The 24,988-nt window shown below is 43.1% G+C and overlaps 1 protein-coding gene across 1 annotated transcript; it reads right to left on the minus strand.

Moving 5' to 3' along the window:
• Nucleotides 1–20,331: 20,331 nt before the first annotated feature.
• LOC123124701 (uncharacterized) lies at nt 20,332–23,714 on the minus strand. Its single transcript, XM_044545275.1, has 5 exons — nt 23,347–23,714; nt 23,181–23,260; nt 22,955–23,082; nt 21,387–21,442; nt 20,332–20,779 (listed from the first exon to the last, which is right to left on the minus strand). Exons 1-4 carry the CDS (start codon nt 23,423–23,425, stop codon nt 21,409–21,411), a joined length of 321 nt encoding a protein of 106 aa, XP_044401210.1. The 5' UTR covers nt 23,426–23,714; the 3' UTR covers nt 20,332–20,779; nt 21,387–21,408.
• Nucleotides 23,715–24,988: the final 1,274 nt, after the last annotated feature.

Raw genomic sequence — 24,988 nt, forward strand, 5'->3', positions numbered from 1 at the left:
AACCAAACTGATAATTCGAAGAGACTTGCAAACATAACCAATCATACATAAAAGAATTCAGAGAAGATTCAAATATTGTTCATAGATAATCTTGATCATAAACCCACAATTCATCGGATCTCGACAAACACACCTCAAAAGAAGATTACATCGAATAGATCTCCAAGAGAATCGAGGAGAACTTTGTATTGAGATCCAAAGAGAGAGAAGAAGCCATCTAGCTAATAACTATGGACCCGAAGGTGTGAGGTAAACTACTCACACATCATCGGAGAGGCTATGGTGTTGATGTAGAAGCCCTCCGTGATCAATGCCCCCTCCGACGGAGAGCCGGAAAAGGCCCCAAGATGGGATCTCACGGGTACAGAAGGTTGCGGTGGTGGAAATAGGGTTTTTTTTGCTCCTCTTGCGATGGTTTGGGGTACGTAGGTATATATAGGAGGAAGAAGTAGGCCGGTGGAGCCACGAGGGGCCCACGAGGGTGGAGGGCGCGCCCAGGGGTAGGCGCACCCCCTACCTCGTGGCCTCCTCGTTGGTTGCTTGACGTCCACTCCAAGTCCTCTGGATCACGTTTGTTCCGAAAATCATGTTCCCGAAGGTTTCATTCCGTTTGGACTCTGTTTGATATTCTTTTTCTGCGAAACACTGAAATAGGCAAAAAAAACAGCAATTTGGGTTGGGCCTCCAGTTAATAGGTTAGTCCCAAAAATAATATAGAAGTGTATAATAAAGCCCATTAAACATCCAAAACAGAATATATAATAGCATGGAACAATCAAAAATTATAGATATGTTGGAGACGTATCAGCAGATCGCGGAGGTGTCGTACGTTCGGTACTAGGATCGGTCGATCGTGAAGACGTATGACTACATCAACCGCGTTGTCATAACGCTTCCGCTTACGGTCTACGAGGGTACGTGGACAACACTCTCCCCTCTCGTTGCTATGTATCACCATGATCTTGCGTGTGTGTAGGATTTTTTTTGAAATTACTACGTTCCCCAACAAATTTAACCCAGGAGGAACCGCATCAAGGCAAGACTGTGCATATCACTTCTTTCTTAAGTGAACTCTTGATATATTTTAGTTAATATAATGGATCGATAGCCCTCATATTTCTACACATGAAAATAAGTGACGACTTATCAATTATTACAACTCCAATAACCGTCGATGAACATATGACAGAACATATGAATAATGTGAGAACATGCACCGTCGTGATCATGGTATGTATGGTATATAAAGCCTCGGGTGGTCGTTACCTGAAATAACTGTACACGGCTAATTTAGTCAGTACTAGTGTGGGATGGAAAATGCCTCACACAAGAAGGGGACTAGGCTCGTGATTCTCAGAGATAGGTATTACCATTGGTGGAGATTATGACAGTTATTAGTATTTCTCTGCAGAGATTATTTTTATGGTTTTGCGTCAATCCCTTTTGCTCCTGTGAGGTAAACCATCTCTACCTTATGTGTCTTTAATTTATAACCTACTAATTCTTGCATGCTTTATTCTTGCTGAGTATGTCCCAACATACTCAGTATTATTTCTCTCTTCTCTCTGATATGTGCAGTGTGTGCGGGAAGTGGGCATGGTGAGGGGTTAGAGGAACATGTGGAATAAATCAACACGTATGCCAGGGTGTTAGATTAGGAGTCTTTGTTTAATCCTTAAATAACATGAGAAAAGAATAAGGAGTACTATCAGTACATGTGCACGTGGCGGGGCTACACTAGTCTACTAGTTTCTCTCTACTTGTTTAATGGTGTAAAGCTATAATGTAAAGAATAACATTGAACAGAAAGTATCCTTTGTATCCTGATGATCTGACGTTTGCTACTTATGCGTTGGGTGCTTATGAGTTTGTCTAATTCATAAGGACTTGACGACTGTCACTTTTATTTTCCCGAACCTTCGGGTCATGACAGTTTTACCGATATCAGAGCCAGGTTGATACTAAAGCACTTCTTAGTAAAAAAATATTAACATGTCTAAACCAAGTTTAGCAAGACTAGTGAGGGCACAAAGAAGATTAAATGAGCAAACTAACTTTTAGTTAACCCTGACCTAGCATAGGAAGCTATACTAGTTCGGTTCAGAACGGTGGTGGGCTTACTAGTAAAGTTTGTATAGTAGGGCAAGAAGCTGTTGGGGTACCTGCGACATCAGGTGGATGATCTGCGCAAGAAGCTGTTGGAGGTTGTGCATCTTTGTGTTGAGTTGATGAACATTGTATGTTCCAGCGAGAATGAGGTCTCCTTCCTGCAGCGCCTCACTCACAGGTTCTACCGTCGCATTCCTTGCATGGGGGACATTGTTGCTACATTGCAGCGTGGTGGCGGTGGAAGTTCCAGCGGCAATGTGTGAGCAGTGCATGTGCATCAGCACTGTAACATTGCTTTGTGGGTCTCTTTATAGTACTCCCTCCGTCCCAAAATTCTTGTCTTACATTTGTCTAAATACGGATGTATCAAGTCACGTTTTAGTATTAGATACATCCGTCTCTAGACGAATCTAAAACAAGAATTTTGAGACGGAGGGAGTATCTAATAATATCCTTAGAATAAAGTCTTGCCTGGGTACGAGTGTGGGTGGTCCAGGTTTTGGGGCTGCAAGATAAACATGGCGTGTGGTGGAGGATGACACTAGTTGTCCTTTGGGTTTGGGACCTGGTTCACTGTATATTTGAAAACATATGTGTGTAAAATAAATATGTATTTCCATTTAGAAATGTTCACTGTATATTTGAAAATGTTGAGCATCTATTAAAAAAATGTTCAAAACATGTATTAAGAAAAAGATATACATCATGTATCAACAAAAAAAATCATGTATACACTAGAAATGTACATTGTATACTGAAAAAGTAAACATGTGTTGTACAAAAAGGTAACCGATGAAAACCGACAAAGAACCAAAAAAACAAAGGAAACCAAAGAAAATCAAGAAAATATAAAGAAAACAAAAAAATATCAAAGATAAAAAAACAAAGCAAGTCGGTGAAAACTAAAAAACGAAGCATAATGCAGGGAAAAAACCAAAGAAATTCTAGTAAACAAAGAAACCAAAGCAAAACAATGAAAAATGTTGCAAAAACAGTGAAAAGCAGTCAAAAACAGGAAATAAAACGAGTGAAAGCCAAAGAAAACCAAAGAAAAATAAAACAGAAACAACAGCGAACGGTCAGACCGATCGAACGAACAACAGAAAATTAACACCAGTGCGCCGGCCCAAACACATGGGCGTCACGGGCGAGACCTATGACATCCTTGCAGTAAGCGAGGAATAGCCCCCGCTGCAAAATACATCCTTACTTAATAAGAAAAGTATACTTTTCATTCATCAACTCTTAGCGGAATCTAAATTTGGTCTCACAACTTTGAACGGACAAGTTGCACTCTCAACTACGGAAACCGGACAAGATTCGTCATTGGTCACGCTTTTGGTGCTGTTTTACCTTGGTTTTGACCATGCCGACTCTAATTCGCACTTTCTCAAATCCGCGTAATGTTTCATAGTTCGCGTAAGGTTTTCAAGTTTGGGTTCTTTTTTCAAATTGGTGAACTTGTTAAAATTCGCATTTTTTTCAAATCCACGTACCTTTTCAATGTACATGTAGTTTTTCATATTCATGTAATTTTTTAAAATTCACATACTTTTTCAAATCCGCGTACATTTTTAGGAAAAATTTCATTAATTTGAAATTTTTACGCAAACTTGGAAAAAGTATGCAATTTGAAAAAAAATTATACCAATTTGAAAAAATGTATGCCAATTTAAAAAAATATGTGAACTTAAAACAAGTATAATAATTAAAAAAGTACATGAATTTGAAAAATTATATGAACTTGAAAAAAGTTCGCAGATTTGAAACAAGTACGTGAATTTCAAAAGAAGTTCATGGACTGAAAAAAGTGCACAAATTTGAAAAAAATACATGAACTTGTAAAGTGTATGCAGATTTGAAACAAGTATGCGAATTTCAAAAACATTTAATGGATTTGAAAAAAGTACTTGGATTCAATAAATTATATGAACTTGAAAAATAATACATGGATTTGAAAAAGTTCACAAATTTCAAAAATATTTACAGATTTGGAAAAAGCACGTGAATTTTAAAAAATTACATGAACTTGGGAAAAACAACGCAGATTTGAAAACAGTATGTAAATTTCAAAAATGTTCAAGGGCTTGAAAAATTTACGCAAATTTGAGTCAGCACCTGTCAAAACCGGGCTGAGGCAACACCAAAATCGCTCAAAAATAAGACCGGGGACGAATACTGTCTAGTTTAATTAGTTGGGGTGCTGGCTGTCCAATTTCAAAATTGAAGTACCAAATTTAGACTCCACCAAGAGTTAAGGATGAAAAGTAGATTTTTCTCTCGGATATTTGATTCTGCACCCAGGCTCAGCTGCTCCTGAAATCATCCCCATCTGCTCACGTGTGGACGTGTGCCATCGCTTGTATTCTTAGTGTATTCATAAGGGTATCTACAATGCACGGCGCTAGGAGTAGGCCCTAGGATTACTATCCAGCCCAGTTGAGCCAACTAATCCTGGCGTCTCACACGACATCAACGCAAAACGTGGAGGTGGGCGCTTAGCTTTTTTTTTCTCATCGTAGGGTTGGATCGTTGTGCTGCTTCTGGTTTTGTGGCCAGATTGAAATCTAGTTAGCGTCTATGGCTAGCGCTCAGGCGTTGCGGGAGTAATCACCGCGGTGATTTTTTTTATTTCATCGTATTTATTTATTTTCTCCTTAAGCGTCTAGTTAAGCGCCTTGCATTGAAGATGCTCTAAAGTATCTCCTTTAAACAATGCGATGGGAGGCGTTAACTCAACAGCGGAACATGACGTTGGCACACGGCCCGACGGGTTTTCTGTGTGAAACTGCTCCATGCACGATCTTTGCACAATCTAGCGGCCAGTGCCCTTTTCAATCATACCATGCCTGGTTGGATTTGACAGTCATGTATGAATCGTCTGAAATCTATCGTATGGATAGCACTTCGCTTTTCTGTGCCACCTTAAGATGTCCACATTGTCTATTTAAAAACCACACTCATTCCTAAACTCCTAACCCAATGAGCCAACACAATCACTAAAACAAACACACATTATACGTGCATAGGCCATTGAAGAATTACTATTGGGATGCAATTTCAATGATTTTATGAAGCCAAGTCCCATCGTAACTTAACCCCCTCTATCTGACATCCATTAAAAGATCTGACGTATTGACCCATATATCGAACGGAATGTTTTAAAGTGTTGAATCTTTTTTGAAAAGAATTCAATAATACTGAGGGTACATGAAGACACAAACCTTCTTGCCCTGCACAACCAAAATCATCCAGCATAAAGCACATCAGCAAAGGCCACCATAAATCACGAAATTCACACGGATGTGCAAAACGCCAAGCGAGTGAGAGATTTCCCATGGAGGTGGCCGGGAGGTGGGACCGGAACTATGCGCCAGTGGCGGACCTAGGAACTAAGAAATGGGGTTGCCAACTTCAATGCATAGCTATAAACTTTGTGAAAAGTATACTAGAATAGTATGCTCTTGGTCTAAAAACACCATAAATCTACCAAATAGCATTAAGTTGTGTAACAATGGAGTACACTATATATAAACTTTTTTGCATGTTTGGAGGGGGTACCATGGTACCCACGGAACTCCCGTGGATCCGGCCCTGCTTCGCGCCCACGATGTCGGAGTTGTCATGGGGGCATGTGACCTTGGCCCAGATGCAACGGACGGTGGTACCGTTTCTCTTGGTCTTGGCCTTGTAGATGCGCTTACCAGCGTAATACGGCACGCCCTCCTTAGTGTTCACCTCCTCGACATGCAGTACCGATGTGCTCTCTTCTACGACGGTCGGCTGCTGTCGTGGCACTCAGCTCCGGCGTGCTTGCGCACGGTGGCAGCAGCGCGACGACGCCCACCTGACGCCCTCCGGCGACGTGACGTCGGACATTCCATCGTTGCTTCCCCCAGGCCGGCTCCTCGCGAACCGTAGAGTCAACGACTATCAAAGAAAGCGGTGGCCAATGGCCATCGACGATTCGACACTCAGATCGACGCGGTGCTCGGCCCGCCTCCACACGCCACGTCTGCTCATAGCACAAAGCACAACTATTGACAAAGAAGAAGGTGGTCGGCACCCCTCCCATCGGCAGAGAAGCCAAGGGCTGGCTATGCCACAGAGGCACGGCGCCCAGCGCCCGAGCCCTCCCGGCGGCAATCCTCGGCCTCCAATGCGAGGCACGAGCGCGCTCTGTCAGCTCATTACAGAAGTGGCTTCAATCGGCAACCTACAACTAGTATGCACCACAAGGTGGCCGAGCCCGTGACCACGACTCGTGGTACAGGACACAACGTCCTCGAAGTACCGACGCAGAGAGTAGAAGAGACAGTGGAAGCTGCCCATAGCATGGCGATGCGACTTCAAGCCCCCTCCCTGGGCGGTGAGACGACGGTCGACCTCCCAGTACGGAGGCATCTTCCCGCACCAGCGGACCAGCCCGAGGCGGCTGCGGTCCCGGCGCGACAACGCATCCCAGCGGTGACGCTCAGCTCACGTGCATATCACTGTTCCCACCGCCGACTACGATGGCCCTTGGCTGCCGCTCCTCTTGACATCCTGGTCCACGGCTCAGCCATAAACACATCATTTTGTTCCATAGACCACGAAGGCCATCGCGCGTCTGGATGTCCCTCTCTATAAAATTGGCCAACCAGAACGCAATGTTGCACACCATACGTCTGTTGTATCTATATTTTTTGGTGTTGCTGTTCTGACACGCTAGCATGAATTGTTAGAACGGATTTGCTATTTCACATCTAGCTGTGAAATAGTTACCTTACATCTAAATCTCTCATCACATGATCAAGGCTGCAATTTTCGTGCAAATTTTATGATTGCTCGCTGGCGCGTGGCTTCCTTCCGCTGTTTTCGCCTAGTGTGTTGTTTTCTACCCTCATCTGGGCTGAGCCTTCTGTCTGTCTCCAGGCCTATTCTTTGTGTACTAGGGGTTAGGGCGCGCCAATGGCGCGCCGTCTGAGAGGTGGTTTGTGCGGTGCCAGGTTGGTACACGCCCTTTTCAGTTTCTTTTTTGCTTTCTGAGTGGCATATGAACATGCTAACGGTGAGAGATTGACGAGCGAATATATTAACTACAGTAATTAAGAAGCATCACATGTTTGCATAACTCGGTTCCATCCGTTTAACAAATAAATATGTAGAAGCAAGCCTGAAGAAGGCCATGCTTACATAGGGCACGACCTACACGACTCCAGACGGCCAATGACCCCGACGGCATGAGGATGCCCGCGCGACAAGGCTGGAGAATCTTACACTGCACGCAAGGCTGTTCCTGATGGAGGGCGACATGGCCAACCTCCGCAGACGCCCCGTCACCGTCAAGTATGCCGCCACTCTTTTGCGTTGTTATCTCCCATTCCCGTCTCTTTACCCTGCAAAGATGCCCCCACGCAAGGATGTTGAGGATGCCGCCGCCGCAGACATATGGCAACACTGGAAAGTATGAACATGAGGAATGTTAATGAGTGAGAGACTTTCCCAACTAAATTCGCTATATTTTGTGTTCTCTATAGTGGCATGATCAAGTAGTATGATCAGTGTCAAGAAACAAAATTGTTTTTAAATTATGGTGTGGGTCTTAAAAAAATATGTGAAAGAATGTAATAAGAGTTGTATATATAGGTACTGATGTAACTTTTCTCGTTTTAAATCTTTTCCTTTCGGGTCTGTTAATCTAGAGAGGATATGCATCCTTCTCTTCTCTCCTGCACTTCCTAAAGGTGATCAAAAATAACAAAACATGTCAAGGGGAAGAGGCCGAGGAGAGCCTTTCCATTGGCCGGCAGTCGGAGTCTAACTAATGCCATGAACAACAAATGAATCTTAGCAAGCCTAATTATAGGTCTACAATCTTGCACCAGTCCACCATATTGGCAGCATACCAAATAATCAAGCGACATTGACATTTTTATCTACATAAAAGGAGAGATAAATATACCATTTGACATGGAGCATCCTACTGTGTTAGTTTGCATCCCCCCATCATCCTTTTCGATCTGAAATTACTCCTAAAAATAACCCAAAAAAAGCATTAAGAAAAATTGAATGATTGAAGTGTAAAGAAATCGGAAGCAGCCTGAGTATTGAAGTCATGTTCGGTACCAAACGGTATCATTGCCAAACAAATGATGGCGAGGTTCAGTTGTTTTCATCATAACAAGTTGTACACTATTTAAATACTGATAAATTATTGGGGCTGGTAGTTGTCTAAGACCAAAGCAACAGAACGTGCACAATGAGTTATTGCGTCTTTTGATTATGTTTCCCGTAAAACAAAACTATATTCTAAATCGAGAACACAACTAACCTGTTACCAAGTTTAGTCACTAAATATGCATAATCCATCATCCATTTTCAGAGATAACAAAGCTAACAGTCAAAATCCTATGGGCAAAGATGAGGCCATAAGAATTTAAGATGAACATAAAGCACTAAAGTATATGGGAAGTTCGTCAGTATTTCAGTCAACCTTTCATAGGAACCCAACCAAATTTATCCTCCAATAAAAGGACAAGTAAAGAAGTACGGAGGTGATTGGCATAGATCTTGAGGGTCTTGGCATGTCGCATGATGAGGCAGACCTTGGCAGTCTCCATGTGCTTGAGCGGCTTGACGGTACCCGTGTACAACTTAGAATCCTATATGAACACAAGAAGAAACACCAAACTAGGCACGTCATACTTATATCAAACAGAACAAAACAAAGAACAGGCCGGGTACTCACGGCGGCGCGAAGTTGTAACTAGTGTTGCCATCATACCCGTTCCCCTTCATGCTGGGGGCCGTCAAGCTTGTGCGAAGTCGCGTTGGTGTGGATGAACTTGGGGTGCAGGCAGGCGCGGTCGAAGTCCCCTGTCTCCAGCGCATCTAAGTGTTGGGGAACGTAGTAATTTCAAAAAAAATCTACGCACACGCAAGATCATGGTGATGCATAGCAACGTGAGGGGAGAGTGTGTCCACGTACCCTCGTAGACCGAAAGCGGAAGCGTTAGAACAACGCGGTTGATGTAGTCGTACGTCTTCACGATCCGACCGATCCAAGTACCGAACGTACGGCACCTCCGAGTTCAGCACACGTTCAGCTCAATGACATCCCACGAACTCCGATCCAGCAGAGCTTCGAGGGAGAGTTCCGTCAGCACGACGGCGTGATGACGGTGATGATGATGCTACCGATGCAGGGATTCGCCTAAGCACCGCCACGATATGACCGAGGTTGATTATGGTGGAGGAGGGCACCGCACACGGCTAAAAGATCAATGATCAACTTGTGTCTCTATGGGGTGCCCCCTGGCCACGTATATAAAGGAGTGGAGGAGGGGGAGAGGCCGGCACTCCTAGGCGCACCCCAAGGGGAGTCCTACTCCCACCGGGAGTAGGATTCCCCCCTTTCATGTAGTAGGAGTAGGAGAGAAGGGAAGGGAAAAGAGAAGAGAAGGAAGGAGGGGGGCGCCGCCCCTCCCCCTAGTCCAATTCGGACTAGGCCTTGTGGGGGCGCGCAGCCTCTCCTCTCTCTTTCCCCTAAAGCCCAATAAGGCCCATGTACTCCCCGGCGAATTCCCGTAACTCTCCGGTACTTCGAAAAATACCCGAATCACTCGGAACCTTTCCGATGTCCGAATATAGTCGTCCAATATATCGATCTTTACGTCTCGATCATTTGGAGACTCCTCGTCATGTCCTCGATCTCATCCGGGACTCCGAACTACCTTCGGTACATCAAAACACATAAACTCATAATACCAATCGTCACCGAACGTTAAGCGTGCGGACCCTACGGGTTCGAGAACTATGTAGACATGACCGAGACTCATCTCCGGTCAATAACCAATAGCGGAATCTGGATGCTCATATTGGTTCCTACATATTCTATGAAGATCTTTATCGGTCAAACCGCATAACAACATATGTTGTTCCCTTTGTCATCGGTATGTTACTTGCCCGAGATTCGATCGTCGGTATCCTCATACCTAGCTCAATCTCGTTACCGGCAAGTCTCTTTACTCGTTCCGTAATGCATCATGCCGCAACTAACTCATTAGTCACATTGCTTGCAAGGCTTATAGTGATGTGCATTACCGAGAGGGCCCAGTGATACCTCTCCGACAATCGGAGTGACAAATCCTAGTCTCGATCTATGCCAACTCAACAAGTACCATCGGAGACACCTGTAGAGCACCTTTATAATCACCCAGTTACGTTGTGACGTTTGGTAGCACAAAAAGTGTTCCTCCGGTAATCGGGGGTTGCATAATCTCATAGTCATAGGAACATGTATAAGTCATGAAGAAAGCAATAGCAATAAACTAAAACGATCAAGTGCTAAGCTAACGGAATGGGTCAAGTCAATCACATCATTCTCCTAATAATGTGATCCCGTTTATCAAATGACAACTCATGTCTATGGTTAGGAAACTTAACCATCTTTGATAAACGAGCTAGTCAAGTAGAGGCATACTAGTGACACTCTGTTTGTCTATGTATTCACACATGTATTATGTTTCCGGTTAATACAATTCTAGCATGAATAATAAACATTTATCATGAAATAAGGAAATAAATAATAACTTTATTATTGCCTCTGGGGCATATTTCCTTCAGTCTCCCACTTGCACTAGAGTCAATAATCTAGTTCACATCGCCATGTGATTTATCACCAATAGTTCTCATCACCATGTGATTAGTTTACATCGCCATGTGACTAATATCCAAAGGGTTTTACTAGAGTCAATAATCTAGTTCACATCGCTATGTGATTAACACCCAAAGAGTACTAAGATGTGATCATGTTTTGCTTGTGAGAGAAACTTAGTCAACGGGTCTGTCACATTCAGATCTGTATGTATTTTGCAAATTTCTATATCTACAATGCTCTGCACGGAGCTACTTTAGCTAATTGCTCCTACTTTCAGTATGTATCCAGATTGAGACTTAGAGTCATCTGGATCAGTGCCAAAACTTGTATCGACGTAACCCTTTATGACGAACCTTTGTCACCTCCATAATCGAGAAACATATCCTTATTCCACTAAGGATAATTTTGACCGCTGTTCAGTGATCTACTCCTAGATCACTATTGTACTCCCTTGTCAAACTCAGTGTAGGGTATACAATAGATCTGGTACACGGCATGGCATACTTTATAGAACCTATGGCTGAGGCATAGGGAATGACTTTCATTCTCTTTCTATCTTCTGCCGTGGTCGGGCTTTGAGTCTTACTCAATTTTACACCTTGTAACACAGGCAAGAACTCTTTCTTTGATTGTCCCATTTTGAACTACTTCAAAATCTTGTCAAGGTATGTACTCATTGAAAAAACTTATCAAGCGTCTTGATCTATCTCTATAGATCTTGATGCTCAATATGTAAGCAGCTTCACCGAGGTCTTTCTTTGAAAAACTCCTTTCAAAAACTCCTTTATGCTTTCCAGAAAATTCTACAATATTTCCGATCAACAATATGTCATTCACATATATTTATCAGAAATGTTGTAGTGCTCCCACTCACTTTCTTGTAAATACAGGCTTTACCGCAAGTCTGTACAAAACTATATGCTTTGATCAACTCATCAAAGCGTATATTCCAACTCCGAGATGCTTGCACCCGTCCATAGATGGATCGCTGGAGCTTGCACATTTTGTTAGCACCTTTAGGATCGACAAAACCTTCTGGTTGCATCATATACAACTCTTCTTTAAGAAATCCATTAAGGAATGTAGTTTTGACATCCATTTGCCAGATTTCATAAAATGTGGCAATTTTCTAACATGATTCGGACAAACTTAAGTATCGCTACGAGTGAGAAAATCTCATTGTAGTCAACACCTTGAACTTTGTCAAAACCATTTTTGACAAGTCTAACTTTGTAGATAGTAACACTACTATCAGCGTCCGTCTTCCTCTTGAAGATCCATTTATTTTCTATGGCTTGCCGATCATCGGGCAAGTCAACCAAAGTCCACACTTTGTTCTCATACATGGATCTCATCTCAGATTTCATGGCCTCAAGCCATTTCGCGGAATTTGGGCTCATCATCGCTTCCTCATAGTTCGTAGGTTCGTCATGGTCAAGTAACATGACCTCCAGAACAGGATTACCGTACACTCTGGTGCGGATCTCACTCTGGTTGACCTACGAGGTTCGGTAGTAACTTGATCTGAAGTTACATGATCATCATCATTAGCTTCCTCACTAATTGGTGTAGGAGTCACAGGAACAGATTTCTGTGATGAACTACTTTCCAATAAGGCAGCAGGTACAGTTACCTCATCAAGTTCTACTTTCCTCCCACTCACTTCCTTCGAGAGAAAATCCTTCTCTAGAAAGGATCCATTCTTAGCAACGAATGTCTTGCCTTTGGATCTGTGATAGAAGGTGTACCCAACAGTCTCTTTTGGGTATCCTATGAAGACACATTTCTCCGATTTGGGTTCGAGCTTATCAGGTTGAAGCTTTTTCACATAAGCATCGCAACCCCAAACTTTAAGAAACGACAACTTTGGTTTCTTGCCAAACCACAGTTCATATGGTGTCGTCTCAACGGATTTAGATGGTTCCTATTTAACGTGAATGCAGTTGTCTCTAATGCATAACCCAAAAAGGATAGTGGTAAATCGGTAAGAGACATCATAGATTGCACCATATCTAATAAAGTACGGTTACGATGTTCGGACACACCATTACGCTGTGGTGTTCCAGGTGGCGTGAGTTGCGAAACTATTCCGCATTGTTTTAATTGAAGACCAAACTCGTAACTCAATATTCATCTCCGCGATCAGATCGTAGAAACTTTATTTTTTTGTTACGATGATTTTACACTTCACTCTGAAATTCTTTAAACTTTTCAAATGTTTCAGACTTATGTTTCATCAAGTAGATATACCCATATCTGCTCAAATCATCCGTGAAGGTCAGAAAATAACGATACCCGCCGCGAGCCTCAACACTCATTGGACTGCATACATCAATATGTATTATTTCCAACAAGTCTGTTGCTCGCTCCATTGTTCCGGAGAACGGAGTCTTAGTCATCTTGCCCATGAGGCATGGTTCGCAAGCATCAACTGATTCATAATCAAGTGATTCCAAAAGCCCATCAGCATGGATTTCCTTCATGCGCTTTGCACCAATATGACCTAAACGGCAGTGCCACAAATAAGTTGCACTATCATTATTAACTTTGCATCTTTTGGCTTCAATATTATGCATATGCGTATCACTACGATCGAGATCCAACAAACTATTTTCATTGGGTGTATGACCATCGAAGGTTTTATTCATGTAAGCAGAACAACAATTATTCTCTGACTTTAAATGAATAACAGTATTGCAATAAACATGATCAAATCATATTCATGCTCAACGCAAATGCCAAATAACATTTATTTAGGTTTAACACTAATTCCAAAAGTATAGGGAGTGTGCGATGATGATCATATCTATCTTGGAACCACTTCCAACACACATCGTCACTCCACCCTCAACCAGTCTCTGTTTATTCTGTAACTCCTGTTTCGGTTACTAATTTTTAGCAACCGAACAAGTATCAAATACCCAGGGGCTACTATAAACACTAGTAAGGTACACATCAAGAACCTGTATATCAAATATACCCTTGTTCACTTTGCCATCCTTCTTATCCACCAAATATTCAGGGCATTTCCGCTTCCAGTGACCATTTCCTTGGTACTAGAAGCACTCAGTTTCAGGCTTTAGTCTAGCTTTGGGCTTCTTCACGGAAGTGACAACTTGCTTGCCATTCTACATGAAGTTCCCTTTCTTTCCCTTTGCCCTTTTCTTGAAACTAGTGGTCTTGTTAATCATCGACACTTGATGCTCTTTCTTTATTTCTACCTTCATCGATTTCATAATCATGAAAATCTCGGGAATCGTTTTCGTCATCCCTTGCATACTATAGTTCATCACGAAGTTCTACTAACTTGGTGATGGTGACTAGAGAATTCTGTCAATCACTATTTTATCTGGAAGATTAACTCCCACTTGATTCAAGCGATTGTAGTACCCAGACAATCTGAGCACATGCTCACTGCTTGAGCTATTCCCCTCCATCTTTTAGCTATAGAATTTGTTGGAGACTTCATATCTCTCAACTCGGGTATTTGCTTGAAATATTAACTTCAACTCCTGGAACATCTCATATGGTCCATGACGTTCAAAACATCTTTAAAGTCCCGATTCTAAGCCGTTAAGCATGGTGCACTAAACTATCAAGTAGTCATCATATTGAGCTAGCCAAACGTTCATAACGTCTGCATCTGCTCCTGCAATAGGTCTGTCACCTAGCGGTGCATCAAGGACATAATTCTTCTGTGCAGCAATGAGGATAAACCTCAGATCACGGATCCAGTCCGCATCATTGCTACTATCATGTTTCAACTTAGTTTTCTCTAGGAACATATCAAAAATGAAACAGGGGAGCTAAACGCGAGCTATTGATCTACAACATAGATATGCTAATACTACCAGGACTAAGTTCATGATAAATTTAAAGTTCAATTAATCATATTACTTAAGAACTCCCACTTAGATAGACATCCCTCTAATCATCTAAGTGATCACGTGATCCATATCAACTAAACCATGTCCGATCATCACGTGAGATGGACTAGTTTTCGGTGAACATCACTATGTTGATCATATCTACTATATGATTCACGCTCGACCTTTCGGTCTCAGTGTTCCGAGGCCATATCTGCATATGCTAGGCTCGTCAAGTTTAACCCGAGTATTTCTGCGTGTGCAAAACTGGCTTGCACCCGTTATATGTGAACGTAGAGCTTATCACACCCGATCATCATGTGGTGTCTCGGCACGACGAACTTTGGCAACGGTGCATACTCAGGGAGAACACTTGTACCTTGAAATTTAGTGAGAGATCATCTTATAATGCTACCGTCAAACCAAGCAGAATAAGATGCCTAAAGGATAAACATCACATGCAATCAATATAAGTGATTTGATATGGCCATCATCATCTTGTGCCTTTGATCTCCATCTCCAAAGCACCGTCATGATCACCATCATCACCGGCGTGACACCTTGATCTCCATCGTAGCATCGTTGTCGTCTCGCCAACTATTGCTTCTACGACTATCGCTACCGCTTAGTGATAAAGTAAAGCAATTACAGGGCGATTGCATTGCATATAATAAAGCGACAGCCAAATGGCTCCTGCCAGTTGCCGATAACTCCGTTACAAAACATGATAATCTCATAGAATAAAATATAGCATCATGCCTTGACCATATCACATCACAACATGCCCTGCAAAAACAAGTTAGACGTCCTCTACTTTGTTGTTGCAAGTTTTACGTGGCTGCTACGGGCTGAGCAAGAACCGTTCTTACCTACGCATCAAAACCACAACGATATTTCGTCAAGTTAGTGTTGTTTTAACCTTCTCAGGGACCAGGCGTAGTCACACTCGGTTCAACTAAAGTTGGAGAAACTGACACCCGCCAGCCACCTATGTGCAAAGCACGTCGGTAGAACCAGTCTCGCGTAAGCGTACGCATAATGTCGGTCCGGGCCGCTTCATCCAACAATACCGCCGAACCAAAGTATGACATGCTGGTAAGCAGTATGACTTGTATCACCCACAACTCACTTGTGTTCTACTCGTGCATATAACATCTACGCATAATCCTGGCTCGGATGCCATTATTGGGGAACGTAGTAATTTTAAAAAAAATCCTATGCACACGCAAGATCATGGTTGAAAGATCGTGGATGTTGCCTAGAGGGGGGGGTGAATATGCGCTTTAAAATAATTACGGTTGAGGCTTGAACAAATGCGGAATAAACCTAGCGGTTAATTTGTCAAGCACAAAACCTACAACAACTAGGCTCACCAATGTGCACCAACAACTTATGCTAAGCAAGAAAAACTACTTAGGTGATAGCAAGATATATGACAAGAAACAATATGGCTATCACAAAGTAAAGTGCATAAGTAAAGGGCTCGGGTAAGAGATAACCGAGGCACGTGGATACGACGATGTATCCCGAAGTTCACACCCTTGCGGATGCTAATCTCCGTTTGGAGCGGTGTGGAGGCACAATGCTCCCCAAGAAGCCACTAGGGCCACCGTAATCTCCTCACGCCCTCGCACAATGCAAGATGCCGTGATTCCACTAAGGGACCCTTGAGGGCGGTCACCGAACCCGTACAAATGGCAACCCTTGGGGGCGGTCACCGAACCCGTACACTTTGACAACCCTTAGGGTGGTCACCGGTACCCGTCAAATTGCTCGGGCGATCTCCACAACCTAATTGGAGACCCCGACGCTTGCCCGGAGCTTTACACCACAATGATTGAGCTACGAACACCACCAACCGTCTAGGGCGCCCAAGCACCCAAGAGGAACAAGCTCAAGGGTACCAAGCATCCAAGAGTAATAAGCTTCTCAACTTGTAACTTCCACGTATCACCGTGGAGAACTCAAACCGATGCACCAAATGCAATGGCAAGGGCACACGGAGTGCCCAAGTCCTTCTCTCTCAAATCCCACCGAAGCAACTAATGCTAGGGAGGAAAATGAGAGGAAGAAAAAGAAGGAGAACACCAAGAACTCCAAGATCTAGATCCAAGGGGTTCCCCTCACATAGAGGAGAAAGTGATTGGTGGAAATGTGGATCTAGATCTCCTCTCTCTTTTCCCTCAAAAACTAGCAAGAATCCATGGAGGGATTGAGATTTAGCAAGCTCGAAGAAGGTCAACAATGGGGGAAGAACACGAGCTCAAAGGATAGGGTTCATTGGGGAAGAAGACCCCCTTTTATAAGTGGAGAAAAATCCAACCGTTATACTCACAGCCCGCACGGAGCGGTACTACCGCTCCAAGGAGCGGTACTACCGCTAGGGCGGTAGTAGCCCTTTGAAACACAACAGCGAGGAGGCAAAAAGGCCAGAAGAACCATCGGAGCGGTAGTACCGCTTGACCTCATGGTACTACCGCTAGAGGTAGCGGTACTACTGCTAAGGGTAGCGGTACTACTGCTTGCGAGCGGTACTAAAAAATTACATCCGTGCCTACCACCGTTGGACTAGTGATGAGTTTTTGGTCTGGAGCGGAAGTAGCCACGGAAGTAGTCGCGGTAGTACCGCTCCAAGCGTTAGTACCGCTCACAAGGGCGGTACTAAAAAATTACATCCGCAGCAGCCCCTTTTAAGGACACCAAAACTGACACAACTTCTGCAAACGGACTCCGAATTCGACGAAACCAAGTTTGTTGGAAAGCTAGCGACAAGGGCTAACACAATCTTGATAGAAATACCAATAAGAAGCAAATGAGAAAAGGCCCAAAAGAAAATGGTGAGAACCCTTCCTCGGAAAAGACTGGTAAAACCTCCAACACCGAAAACATCATAGAAGATGCATGCACACTCCGTTTTCGATGAACTCAAGCTTGTCATCAAGATGACCATAAGCTCTAAGACTCACAAAGAGAACCAAACAAGAACCAAGAAAGATGATGCAAGGATGCAATGGTTTGAGCTCTCGACGAACGATACGATCAAGCTACTCACTTGAGAGCCCCCCTTGATAGTACGGCTATCGATCCTATAACCCGGTCTCCAACCTATCACCACGAGACCGGTAAAATATAAAACCTATCATGGGCAAAACTTTGCCTTGCACGAAGTCCACTTGAGCTAGATGATGACGATCTTGACTCCCTCAAGTTGGACCATCTTTCTTGATTGCATTCGCTTGATGAAGACTAGTTGATTGCTCCCCCATACTCCACTGTGGGTGAGCCACTCTTTGGCACATCTTCACAAGTCCATTGACACCATAATGGACGGCAAGCTACAAGCACTTGATCTCTTCGTCATGCTCCACTTGAACTTGCACACGGCAATCTTGATGACGATCACCACTTGATGTCATCCTCTCCATGGGTTGAGTGATATCTTCCTCTTGACGCAAGCCCATGGACACGTACCTAACCCCACATAGAACTCTCACATAGACCATGGGTTAGTACACAAAGTGCAATAGACAATGCTTACCATATCATGGGATCACTTGATCCCTCTTGATACATCGTCTACGCTTTGTGAGTTGATCAACTTGATTCGCTCTTGACTTAGTCTTGATCAACCTTGAATCTTTCCAACTCTCTTCATTTGGATGATGTCTTAAAGATAAGCATGAATAATCACACAATCTTCCTTTTCAAGACATGCTTGCAATAACCTCAACTCTCACATGACCAATCTTTGGATAATTCCTTAATAGCACCTTGGTCAACACAAACTCTCCTTGAAACCAACACATGTACTCCAAGAAAAGCCTATGGACAAAACCTTCAAATATAACTCAAGGCAACCATTAGTCCATAGAGATTGTCATCAATTACAAAACCAAACATGGGGGCACATCATGTTCTTTCAATGGTGATGCATAGCAACGAGAGGGGAGAGTGTGTCCACATACCCTCGTAGACCGAAGGCGGAAGCGTTAGCACAATGCGGTTGATGTAGTCGTACGTCTTCACGATCCGACCGATCCAAGTACCGAACGTACGGCACCCTCGAGTTCAGCACACGTTCAGCTCGATGACGTCCCACGAACTCCGATCCAGCAGAGCTTCGAGGAAGAGTTCCGTCAGCACGACGGTGTGATGACGGTTATGATGATGCTACCGACGCAGGGCTTCGCCTAAGCACCGCTACGATATGACCGAGGTTGATTATGGTGGAGGGGGGCACTGCACACGGCTAAAAGATCAATGATCAACTTGTGTCTCTATGGGGTGCCCCCTGGCCACGTATATAAAGGAGTGGAGGAGGGGGAGAGGCCGGCCCTCCTAGGCGCGCCCCAAGGGGAGTCCTACTCCCACCGGGAGTAGGATTCCCCCCTTCCATGTAGTAGGAGTAGGAGAGAAGGAAAGGGAAAAGATAAGAGAAGGAAGGAGGGGGCGCCGCCCCTCCCCCTAGTCCAATTTGGACTAGGCCTTGTGGGGGCGCGCAGCCTCCCCTCTCTCTTTCCCCTAAAGCCCAATAAGGCACATGTACTCCCCGGCGAATTCCCGTAACTCTCCGGTACTCCGAAAAATATCCGAATCACTCGGAACCTTTCCGATGTCCGAATATAGTCGTCCAATATATCGATCTTTAAGTCTCGATCATTTGGAGACTCCTCGTCATGTCCTCGATCTCATCCGGGACTCCGAACTACCTTCGGTACATCAAAACACATAAACTCATAATACCGATCGTCACCGAACGTTAAGCATGCGGACCCTACGGGTTCGAGAACTATGTAGACATGACCGAGACTCATCTCCGGTCAATAACCAATAGCGGAACCTGGATGCTCATATTGGTTCCTACATACTCTACGAAGATCTTTATCGGTCAAACCGCATAACAACATACGTTGTTCCCTTTGTCATCGGTATGTTACTTGCCCGAGATTCGATCGTCGGTATCCTCATACCTAGCTCAATCTCGTTACCGGCAAGTCTCTTTACTCGTTCCGTAATGCATCATGCCGCAACTAACTCATTAGTCACATTGCTTGCAAGGCTTATAGTGATGTGCATTACCGAGAGGGCCCAGTGATACCTCTCCGACAATCGGAGTGACAAATCCTAGTCTCGATCTATGCCAACTCAACAAGTACCATCGGAGACACCTGTAGAGCACCTTTATAATCACCCAGTTACGTTGTGACGTTTGGTAGCACACAAAGTGTTCCTCCGGTAATCGGGGGTTGCATAATCTCATAGTCATAGGAACATGTATAAGTCATGAAGAAAGCAATAGCAGTAAACTAAAACGATCAAGTGCTAAGCTGACGGAATGGGTCAAGTCAATCACATCATTCTCTTAATGATGTGATTCCGTTTATCAAATGACAACTCATGTCTATGGTTAGGAAACTTAACCATCTTTGATAAACGAGCTAGTCAAGTAGAGGCATACTAGTGACACTCTGTTTGTCTATGTATTCACACATGTATTATGTTTCCGGTTAATACAATTCTAGCATGAATAATAAACATTTATCATGAAATAAGGAAATAAATAATAACTTTATTATTGCCTCTAGGGCATATTTCCTTCACTAAGACCAAGAAAAACAAACTAAATGGCAGGCAGATGCGCATAATTTCAGAGAACACGTATGAGCTATCAAAGACAGATCTTTTGACACATTGTGAAGCAGAATCTAAGACAGTTTTCCCCTCTTCTTTAGAGAAAAAATAGACAATCATAAATAAGGAAATAGTCCAAGAAACAGCTCAAGGACTTCAGTTGGATTAGTATAGTTCGGCATGAAGCGAACATACAAGGAAAATGTGATATAGGCACCACAACAGACAATTCAAAACAATGACCAGATGAAACAAAAAATGTTGTTGGTCATGAGAAGATTTATGTTACAGGATGAACCAACCTCATAGTTAACAGATCACCCTCCTCGAGATATAACTCGGCTTCCGGAAGACCATAATTTTTGGCATACAACTCGATTTCGCCATTTGATGGATTGAGATCATCAACCACATTGGCTTGTTCCCCGGAGCACAAGCATTGCATCGCCATCCACCAAAACACTCTACGAGATCTCCCCTTCTCTTTCCTGCCATCCATCATGCTCCATCATACTATTGCTAGCACATTTCCCTAGTAGAAAGAATTGTGTATTAGAGTCGTAACCATGACATTGCTTAGGTTGGTGCTATTTGAGCAAATTATCCCACAAGAACTATGTGCATATACATAATATGATTAAAAATAGTACAAGCTGATACTATGCTTTCGAATTGAAAATCAAAATTACCTAGATTATCATTCTTTAACGGTGAGATTAGAAAATGGATAGAACATCAATTCTTTTCCATCCCTAATACAACATCTCCCAGAGGGATTTGAACAAAGACTTTGAATCTAGCACATACAGTACAAAAAGTCATTGAAATTTACTCCTGAATTCCGGTAAACCGATACAGTCTTGCTTTTTAATTAGATCCTTGATTTTCCATAAAGTATATACTTAAGTTGCTGATTTAGAGCACACTGTGAGAAGATCTTTGAATTTAAGTTCTAATCCAATAAAAGAAAACTAAGTAGTACTGATCCTTAATTGCCAAAAGTCGCGGGAAGATGTGCGCCTCATGAAGGATATTGGAATGGAAACATATGGGTTCTCCATCTCATGGACAAGAATTCTTCCAGGAATGATATTTTCAGGCCGGATAAAGGTATGTACAGTACAAGATATAATACTCACATGGTTAAGTGACTCTGCTCTGTCAAGGCCCACATACACTGAATAATCCCGCCAGCCTGCAAATCCCAAAAGGCATTGCTATCAGACTATCACCAATTTTGTGCAAATATTTATGATTTAACTATAATTTTTTTATCATCTCAAGTACCAAGATCAAAACGCAAGAAAATCTGCAAATCCCCCCAGGATGCAAACCCCAAAAGGCATTGCTATCAGACTATCAACAATTTTGTGCGAATATTTATGGTTTAGGGTTTATATTTCGATCTTCGCATGGCAGAGAAAATCTGCAAAACCATAAGCTATATAATAGTGTAAATAGTGAAGATATGCACTACATTTTTCGGAAATTGTAGCAGCATACATTATAAGTTAAATATCTCAATAATGCAGCCATATGGTTGAGCTAAAGATCTTTCTCTCTTAAAAGGGGGAAATGACAACAAATTATATATACATGATTGAAACCTCCAATGAACTAATTTTTTTTCATTATCAGGCTATAACATCCCTGAAAGATATGGAAAATGTATTAAGCATAATCCATATTGCATTATCTATAATTACCACATTATGAATGTCAGTTAGATTAAAGACAAATGCTATATGGCAAAGTAAAGATGTGGCTTATGCAATATAGTAATCATTTTCTATCTAATTAGGCAAATTTTGTAGCAATAAAAACATATAGAGAAGTTCTTTAGCAATCTGAATAGGGCAATAACATGCAAAAGTAAACATGGGAATTTGACCTAGCTACAAATTAAGAAGATATTAAGAAAATCTCAACTTATGAAACTTGTATATCAAGTCAAACGTGAATACCTGATAACATATGTTCTTTGCGTCACAATATAAATAATAAAATCTGAACTCGTAAGTAGTTTAAATATATATCAGGAGAAGGAAATGATGAATGCATCCTAGAATGCTACATGTGGTACTTCCCGAAGCAGACATGATGAACTCCATTGTACCATGCTTAAACTTGTGAACACAGATGATAGAGCTAAGCTACAGGGCTCGATATGTGTGCGCATTGCCAATACATAATTTTAAATTCATAATCATGATAAGTACAAACTTATTAATAAGAAATCATTTGGAGCGTCTTAATGTGTTCTTCTGTTCCTTTCCAAATCTCAGCCCACAACCATATATAGCATACACAATATTTGATCATCAGATAAATCATTAAATTTAAACAATAAAGAAGAGCACAAAACACAGAAAAGACACATGTTTAAGTAACGACTGACGATTACATGGAAATTATCAATTCTTAGGAGTCATTCTCAAGGATCAACTGAGAAGAACATGACTTGCGAGCAAGCTTGTCAATACGCAAAGCATGGGTATATAATACTTCCAGTAATACAATCCCACAATTCTTGTATACCCACAATGGCTGGATAGAGCATACCATCCTTCTGATTTCTATACTATACTGCACCTGTGGCTAACTGTAGAAAGTAGATGGAATTTAGGTGAATATGCAAACATACAAAAAGGCTACCGCAAACTATATTTGATAGCAAGATCGTATATGGAAATTGATTTGGTAATACCGGTATGCTTCAGTGCTAGCATACATGCTTGCATTCTTGTAATCCTGCTGCCCATGGTTGCGGACACCACCTAAGGGTTTGGAGGATGTCACCACGCCATTCGGACTGCCATTGGGTGCTGCCAAGACCTGCACCGCGATGCAAACTCAGATAATGGAATGCCACCATAACATCAGCACAGCGACACAACCAGATGTTACAGCCTACAGAGAGATGCGGGCCTTACCTTCTTCTGCGTCTCCTTGCCCTGGCCGGCCACGATGACCTTGGGATCCAGGGACAGCTTGTGCAGCAAACCCGCAGCCCCTGCATAACGACAGGTCAATTGGAACTGATGTAGACATGTCCGAAATCCAAATAGGCAAACACATCCAGAAAATCACGACACTCACCTTGGCTGGGCGAGGAAGACGCGATACCCAGCCGACGAGCTTCCCCGCCCCGACCCAGGGCCTCCATCGGCACCTTCATGCCATCCCTCTTCCCCCCTCCTCTGCGACCACCATGATGGCTGGGTGGATGGCACACCTTGCCGCGAAGACGAGAAGGTTTGGGCGAGAAGCAGGTCTTGGGTGGGCGCTCCTTCTCCACTGGCCGACGCTAGAGGAGCATGGATGGTGGCGGTGTGTGGGCTGCCTGGGAGGGGAGAGGAGGTGAATCGAAAGGGAGACTGGGAGGGGTTGTGGGCTGCGGCGGCGGTGGCTGGGAACCCTAGAACTTGGGGAGAGGAAACGAGAGAGAGGGAGGACGCGTGCGTGAGCTGCCTTGCTGGTGGTGTGCGAGAGCGTTGTAAAAAAAACTGCGACGGTAAATGTACAGACGGGATCAACTCGGGTGTGCACAACGCCTCGCCCACACCCCGTGCGCCCAAAGCCGCGAGAGTGCGCACATTGCGCGACTGTTATTGTGTTTGATGTGCGGGTGTAGTCGGTGTGAAGAGATGTGACGCCTCTTTGTGTTTTGTTTTTTTGAGCGGGCTATGAGGATGACTGCGAGCATTTCATACAAGTCTTATGTTTCTGTAAACATTGTGACGTCTTAGCAAAGCTTGCGAATTTGCCTAAAAATGCCTTTCTTCCTGTTTGCCAATCCGTGGACTGCCATTTTCATTTGTTGCAAGTTGTGTGCTAACTCGAGCAGGGGCTACTTACAATCATACTCTTGCTTTTTTGGGTGGTGGGGGGGAGGGGGTGCAGATTGCATTTGAGCATACTCTTTCTTATAGGGGAGAGGGGGGTGCAGATTGCATTTGAGCATACTCTTTTTTATAGCGAAATAAACCTAGACAAGAATTGTCTATGTCGCAACTAATCTACCATCATATGATATTTTGTTGCGAGATCTGTGCTGACTCGAGCAGGGGCTAGTACGCCAGGTTTCTGGGCTGCCTTTGCTTGTTCGGCGGGAGGCATGTGGATTGTTCTTTTTTTACCACACTATTGAGCCACGTCTGCTCTAATTTTTTTGTCTCGTGTTTTTCTGTGTTTTATAAGGTTTGTACTCGAAAATCACTCGCCCGTGTACACTTGAATAATATATTTTTGGCGTTTTTGTTTTGCCGTTGTTTGTCTCACGTGGAATGCGTGTCTTTGTTATCTAATGCGCGAGCCATGATTTTTTGTCTGGATTGCGGTTCTTTTGTGTTTTTGAGTTTTATTTTTCTTGTGTTTTAGTTTTTCGCTTGGGCTCTCTTTTTTGCTTGATTTTTTTATAGGTTGCAAGTCCATCGTTGACTCGTAACTGGGCGCGGTATTTTTTCGTCTAAGTTGCAAAGTCACCCTGAACTTGCAACTAACCAACCTCAGTTTCAAGTTCACCCTCAACTCGTAAGTGGGCATAATTTTTTATTTCGCCTTAGTTGCACATGCACCCTCGACTCACAACTGGCCTTGAAGTTTTTTTTTCAGTTGCAAGTCCATCGTTGACTCGTAACTGACCGTCTTTTTTTCTTAGTTGCAAAGTTACCCTCAACTTGCAACCAGGCCAACCATTTTTTTCTGCCTCAGTTATAAGTCCAACCTCGACTCGCAAGAG

Source organism: Triticum aestivum, chromosome 5D (genome assembly GCF_018294505.1).
Source record: "Triticum aestivum cultivar Chinese Spring chromosome 5D, IWGSC CS RefSeq v2.1, whole genome shotgun sequence".
Taxonomy (NCBI): Eukaryota; Viridiplantae; Streptophyta; class Magnoliopsida; order Poales; family Poaceae; genus Triticum; species Triticum aestivum.

Excerpts from the sequence above, each read along its gene's own strand:
- LOC123124701 (XM_044545275.1), bottom strand. The coding sequence starts at position 23,425 with ATGAAGGTGCCGATGGAGGCCCTGGGTCGGGGCGGGGAAGCTCGTCGG. Across the intron at positions 23,083-23,180 it reads GCAAGGAGACGCAGAAGAAG|GTCTTGGCAGCACCCAATGG; the intron begins GTAAGGCCCGCA and ends ATCGCGGTGCAG. Across the intron at positions 21,443-22,954 it reads GCTAGCACTGAAGCATACCG|GCTGGCGGGATTATTCAGTG; the intron begins GTATTACCAAAT and ends TGGGATTTGCAG.